At 43.4% G+C, this 6781-nt stretch overlaps 1 protein-coding gene and 1 long non-coding RNA gene across 4 annotated transcripts in view; one reads left to right on the top strand and one right to left on the bottom strand.

The window, feature by feature from the left end:
• Window positions 1-315: 315 nt before the first annotated feature.
• LOC148759304 (uncharacterized) lies at window positions 316-2940 on the top strand. Its single transcript, XR_016018965.1, has 3 exons — window positions 316-448; window positions 858-935; window positions 2818-2940. It is a non-coding gene; the product is annotated as an uncharacterized LOC148759304 (long non-coding RNA).
• Window positions 2941-5469: 2529 nt separating this feature from the next.
• Window positions 5470-6781, bottom strand: part of NFKB1 (nuclear factor kappa B subunit 1) — a 115066-nt gene continuing 113754 nt past the window's right edge. For all 3 annotated transcript variants that reach the window (XM_019738929.3, XM_019738928.3, XM_074323026.2), the window contains one exon: window positions 5470-6315. In XM_019738929.3, coding sequence (XP_019594488.2) covers window positions 6158-6315 — 158 coding nt within the window. In that variant the 3' untranslated portion in view covers window positions 5470-6157. The remainder of the gene's footprint in view (window positions 6316-6781) is intronic.

The following is a 6781-nucleotide window of genomic DNA, read 5'->3' as shown; positions in this document are numbered from 1 at the left end:
GATTACCTCTCAGATTGTTATGAGAATATTTGACAGTATTTTGTAAATGAAAACATTCACGTCTAAAGGTTTTGTTTTTCCAAAACAGATTTTCCCCCCCAAAATTAGAAAATAAAATTTATTTTAGAAGCAAAAAGGAATATTTGGACAAAGTGATAAACAGGTGTTCTACAAAAGAAAAAAAATCCACGGCATGAAATTTCTCATTTAAATTTTTCCAGCAAAGATAAGTTGTGGACTCTTGCCCTATGAAAGGGTAGGGGAACAGTAAAACAGTTTTGAAATGAAAATCTCTTTCTTTTTGCCAGAGAATAGACCTAGCAACCTGGTTGTCTGATATCCAGCATCAACTCATCACTGGTTCTGACCTGACACGTGCCCGTCCATCGTATGTCTCCAGGTTTCATCTCACCATCTTCAGCATGAACTGTGCTTCCTGGGAGAAGAGGTTTGTAGAGTTTGTTTCATCTGCTATTCTTCTGGTCTGAAGAGAATATTATTTTTCCAAGAACCAACTTCTGTTCCTTTCCCGTTCATCTGAGAATTGGGAATCAAGGTCCTACCAGTTCTCCGCAGATCACGAGAAAGATGAACTTACTTGTTCCCTCTCCTTTGGGCGGGATTCTAAGGGCCACGGCCCCTGGCAGACCCTTAACCTTGATATCAACCAGCCCACGGCCTCTCAGAGTCTGGAGAGCAGGAGTCCTCCTTGTTGCGAGGGCAAGACTTTGCTGCTGTTACTCTGCCCCATCCTATCTGACCTAACACCCTTGATCATCTCTGCTCTGAGGATTTCCTTAAGAGAAAATGTGACTTTGTCCTTTGCTTTTGACAATGGCCATTTCTCATGATTGCAGGTGACTCTCAGAGTAAGTGAGTGAGTGCATACAAGTTGGAACTAGAAAAAACCTTCACATTCAGCCTCCATCAGCCAGGTAAGAATTTTTGATTTGTGTCAAAGATTGGAACCTCTTCACCAAAATCCACCCCCGTCCTAATATCCGGAACAAAAGTAGATCGCCCCTATAGCCTCCTGCTCTTAATGCGCCCACGGGACTGAAGTTTTTCTCCAGTGCAATGTGAGAGGAAGTGACCCATTCAACACTCCTACCCGTCCTTCTCTATGCCTTTGCCCTTCCAGCTGACTGGGACCGTCACCCCCAGAAAGACCTTGGGAGCTAAGGGTTGGAGGAAGACTGACTGTTGGCCTGGATCCCTTCATGACAAAGTGAAGACAGACACCCTACCCACCTTGCCCCCTCCTACAAGTGTGGTTTATTAAAACATGTTACCAGAGTCAGCAGATCCTGAAGTTAAATGCTTTCTGTGTGCCTCAGTTTCCTCATCTGTGAAATAGGGACAAAATTCTTACTTCACAGGGTTTTTGGGCAAGTAATATGAGATGATGAATGATGGCCACTCATTGTAGTGAATGGCATTAACTGACACTGGAGAAATTTTGATTGAGTACATATCTTTGTTCTTTGAGGCTTGTGATATTTCAATGAAATACTCATTTAGGAAAGAGATATCAACATAGGAAAGCTAGTTGATGGAAGTGAGAGAATCTCAGCCCCTTTCTCCCTCTCATTCTAAGGAGGTTGAACAATTTGTGGAACTATTAGTTTGGTGCAAAAGTAATTGCGGTCTTTGCAATTTTTTTTTTTTTTTTTAAAGATGATTTTTTTTTTGGGGGGGAAGGGGTACAGGACTTTATTGGGGAATAGTATGTACTTCCAGGACTTTTTTCCAAGTCAAGTTGTTGTCCTTTCAATCTTAGTTGTGGAGGGTGCCATTCATCTTCAAGTTGTTGTCCTTTCAGTCTTAGTTGTGGAGGGCGCAGCTCAGCTCCCAGTCCAGTTGCCGTTGCTGGTTGGAGGAGTTGAACCAGCAACCTTGTGGTTGAGAGGATGCGCTCCAACCAACTGAGCCATCCGGGAGGCAGCTCAGCTCAAGGTACCGTGTTCAATTTTAGTTGCAGGGGGCAGAGCCCACCATCCCTTGTGGGACTAGAGGAATTGAACTGGCAACCTTGTGGTTGAGAGCCCACTGGCCCATGTGGGAATCAAACTGGCAGCCTTCAGAGTTAGGAGCATGGAGCTCCAACCGCCTGAGCCACCGGGCCGGCCCTGCAATTATTTTTAACCTTTTAACCCGCAATTACTTTTGCATCAACCTAATAGTCCCTTGTCCGGGGTAATGGAAGCAGGCTGTTATAGATATAATGGAAGCCATAACAATGGAGAATGACATCCATTTAATTCAAAGCCCCTCCTCAGTATTTCTCTCAACCCTGAAGCCAACCAATGAACCTAGAAAACCAGTGGACAGGAACTTGTCGTCGCTCAGACTCCTTGGTGTAAACAGAGCAGCGGGACTGCAGGAGGATATGTTTTCATGTCATGGGTGTTTCAAAAAATATGGTGACTTGGATGATTTACTTAGTTGATCTTTAAGCTATTGTCCACCTCTAAGCTCTGTGATCCTTTAGAAAACAAGCAGAATTTCAGTTTCATCTTCTGTTGATGCCTGTGCCTCCCCAAGACCATTACCAGGGGAAGCACAAATCAGAAAGAAAATTCCCCCCAAAAGCACAAAATAAGGAGAAAGATGTGACCAGTGATCTCCGATCCATGGAAAATTCGTATTTAACCACCTCAGCCTGTTATTAGTGGGAAAAAATCAAGTGATGGTAACATTTAAGTACAATATCCTTTTAGTGATATTCTGGGTTCATTTTGCACTGTAGTTGGGGTACATTATGACCCCATCATCTTTGTGCAGATTTATATGGATTTTTTTCTCTTTTAAATACAGCATCTTTTCTTCAAAGGACTTCAGACATCATTAAAGAACAAGCTGTGGGATCAGATAGATCTGGATTTGAATATAGGTAAGTTAGTTAATATTCAGATGATGTGTCCTCATTGTAAAATTGTGGTTAAATATGTACCTGATAAGGCATAGCTTGAGAATATTATCAGAAATCGTTAGTGCAGAAGGAGTGGCATGTAATAAACACTCAAATCCACCAGGCTCCTTCCCTCCCTTTCTCCTAAGATGCTGAAGGTCCCAGTTGTGGGGCCTCCGTCTGTGGTTATGGCTGGGAACGTCCATGCCACATGTGACTACCGCAGGGGACTCAGGTGGGTAAGGGAGCAGCAGCAGGGCTTCCTTCTGCCAAAAAAGAAAGACCGCTGATCCTGGAAACGTCTAGGTTATGCCTGCAGAGTATAGAAACATCAAAAGGTGAGGAAAGTTCTGAGGAAGCTATTTTTAAATGGCTTCCTGCTGAGAGACAAGCTATCTGGGAAGGTTTATTTCAGGCCCATTGTAGCTTTCCCCTTGAATTCTGGCATTCCTTCTCGTATTGATCCCCATCTGCTGGTGCGTTATGAAACACACTCCTTCCTCAGAGGCACGGCCGGCGTTGGTAGCCTTTTTGTGAGAGCATTACGCAGAGGCTCAGGCCAGCACTGTGATCTGGGAGGAGGAAGAGGAAATTTCTGGAACAGAAGAGAAATGGGGCTTCTTAGTAAAGAAGGGCAATGTTACTTTCAGTCTCAGCGTAAGTTGCTTGCTAGGTTGTTCCTCCTGCGCTCAGCTTCTCTTTAAAGTGACCTTCTGGTATGGGAACAGTCAGTTTAGAGACCTGGAGAATGGTAACAATCCACTGCGCACCTAGGCCTTAAAATACCAGCCATAACTTAATTTACTCACGATCTGCCATTGGCATAGGACTCAGACTGTCTCTACTCGGGCATCGTCAGCTGAGGCAGCTTGAAGTCTCATCAGCTGCGACTCAGGCTGGTGGCTGGAATCATCTTCTGACTGCACTCTCTGGTTGATGCTGGCACCGGCTGTGGCCTCAGTGAAGGCTGTTGGCTGAACACCTACATGTGGCCTCTCCATGTTGGCCATTTGGCTTCCTCAGAGCACGGTAACTGGGCTCTAAGAGGGTGTAACCAGCGGGACTGGGCAGAAACTGTATTGTATTTTTTGACCTAACCTTGAAAGTCACTTAGTAGTGCTTCCGTTCTTGTCACAGGTCCACCCAGATTCACAGGGAAGGAAGGTAGGCCCCTCCCCTCAGTGGGAGGAGTGTCAGCATTGGGTCAGAAAGGAGGCCTTGTCGTGGTCAAATTATTTTACACCATAAACTAGTCTTGCTTACAAAGGCCTTCCCTATTTCAAGGTTATTCACCCATAATTTCCAGTATTTCTAGTATTTTCATGGTTTAACTTTTGATACATTTGAAAATTATTTTGATGAAAGGAGGAACATAGCAGTTCAGAGTGATTTTTTCCCAAGTGATTAACAAGCTGGACCACCTACTGATTAATCATCTTTTCCTCATTGAATTGAAAATTTATTTTGTCATCTACTAAGTTCCTACATATTTTGAGGTCTACTTTTGGACTCAATTATTTTAATCTACCTTCTTATCCTACCAAGATAATTCTCCAACCCATGAGCTCTGCAGCTAGACAGACCTGGGTGTAAACTCAGAAGCAGTTTAGCTGTTGCCTACTTGAACGCTTGAAGCCTCAATTTCCTTCTCTGTAAATTGAGGACAATTCTACATACCTCACTGGGTTATTTTCAAGATTAAATGACTTCATATGTCGTGCAAAATTGGTCAGCATTAGTTCCCAGCACCTGTGCAGACTGGATTCTCTGAGCAGCCTCTCTTGAGATGGAGACCCATATGCAGGATGTTTATTTGGGAGTGCCCTGGAATCCACACCTGTGGAAGGGAGGGGAAAAAAGAGTACCGGGCAGAGAGCAAAGCTGTGATGCCGACCCAAACAACACCTCAGCCAACCTTGCAGGAGCTCTGGTGGTCAAACAGCCTTTCAATGCTGTCCTGGGTTGGACAGGCTTTAATATGCCACATCAATCAGTGTTGCATGGAGCCATCCTGGAAACGGGCGTGAGCTGGGTGAGGTGGCTCTCTGTAGCTGGAGGCCATTTGTCCCCAGTGGCTGGACTGACAAGTCCTTTGTGAACGAGGGATCTTGGTTACATATCACAGTGTCCACCGTAGCACCTCGTTCAAACGCCTTTTAGTTCTCTCCCTTATTTCCAAAGCAGAGTGAAGAGCATTTCCGCAGAGCTTCATGCTGGAAGGCTTCTTGCCCAAGACCCTCTGGTATGCTGACACTTCAATACTTTATGCATCACGGAGGCATTGAGAACACAGAGGCTTGAGGAGGAAGAGTTTTGCATGAGATGGAGGGAGGTGAGGGGATACAGCCTAAATGAAATGAGCCAAGCAAGGGTTTGACAAACCCAAAGCTTTCATCTCAGGTGAAAACAATTTTCTTTTACTAATTTTTGTTTATTTCTGGATCAGAAAATTGACTCTAAAGGGGAATGTGAATGTGATAAACAGGCTGTGGAATTCCCTGTGATCACAAGGAATCATCTTAGGAAAGTATTTGTAGAGATTAAACAAGACAAGGTCATCAATTTGCTTTTCCTTTTATTATAAAAGTAAAATAAAAAATAGCATTTATAAATCCATTTTTTTCCTTTAAAGTATTTGATCTAAAAAACATATTTACAATAGCAAAATGCAGAAAAAGGGTAAAATAGCATTTTCAGGGCTGATTGTATTCAGGTTTAAATATTGACATGTACATGTTCTTTTTTCAAATCACACAGAAAACCACATTAGAAAAAGCAGTAAGCCTTTTTTTATTATACATTGAGTCTCATTTTAAAATATGTCATTTAAAAATTCTTAATAAAATATTAAGAATTCTCTTGATTTTGAATCTGAATCCACAAGTGTGTTGTGGATGGCCAGAAAGCACAACGTGTGGAGACAGTCACATCTTTTAATGACGCAGCAGAGGGACAGCAGCAATGACAACAGAAAGCAGTTGGTAAAGCTCAGCAAGCCACCTCATCGCAATGAGGCACCAGCCCCACCAAAGGCTGTGACTGTCAGGTACTATCTGTAAGTGGGCTGAACTGAAATCCACTTAAGAGCCAAGCAAGGAAGCCACGTTTAAGGCCTTGAGTTAAATGCAGAATGATCCAGGTGGTCAGGTTTTCTTCTGAGTACCTCTGGAAGCATTTTACCTTCGTTGGACCATGTTGTGGAATTTCAGAACTTTGGTTTCCAGGGTGTTGGAAATGGGCAGGAGGCTAAATTTTGCCCTCTATAGGTCCTTCCTGCCCATAATCGTGGGGCATTTTGTTAAGAGTTAGCAATGTGCCGCCGCTAGTCAGAGATTCTGTAAAGCTGAGTTTGCGGAAGGATGTCTCCACGCCACTGTCACAGATGCTGTCGTCTTGGAGCTCGTCTGAGGGGAGAAAGCATGAATTCACTGGGGTGCATATGCCTTTCATTGCAGTTGGGGCTCAAAGATTGGATCTAAAAGGTATGTGCGCTACTTCTGCCCATTAGCTTCTATGTGTCATCACATCCCGTTTGTACCACCCGTGTGTCATCCCTGTTCTCAGCGGGGTGAGGAGCAGAAAGCGCCCAGTAATATAAAGACTGGGAAGACATCCAAATCTAGCCTCATGTTTGTCAGAATCTTTTCTGAATTCTCTTGACCCAAAATGTACCTTTATTTTCTTAGAAATCAGGTGTATTTTTTCCAACCACTGTATTACCTATTTTTATAGCTGGGGAAATTGCTGAATCTAAGCAAAATAAATTGGTGACAGAATTAGGAACTAAAAATAAGATATCTTTCTGGGCCTCACATGCTATTACGCACTACACACTGCCTCAAAAACATTTTGGTAGCAAAAATGAGGTGA

The sequence above is a fragment of the Rhinolophus sinicus genome, chromosome 1, assembly GCF_057876585.1.
Source record: "Rhinolophus sinicus isolate RSI-liver-muscle chromosome 1, RSI-T2T, whole genome shotgun sequence".
NCBI classification, from domain to species: domain Eukaryota; kingdom Metazoa; phylum Chordata; class Mammalia; order Chiroptera; family Rhinolophidae; genus Rhinolophus; species Rhinolophus sinicus.
The sequence above is the reverse complement of the archived record's forward strand: the minus strand, read 5'-3'. Positions and strand labels throughout refer to the sequence as shown.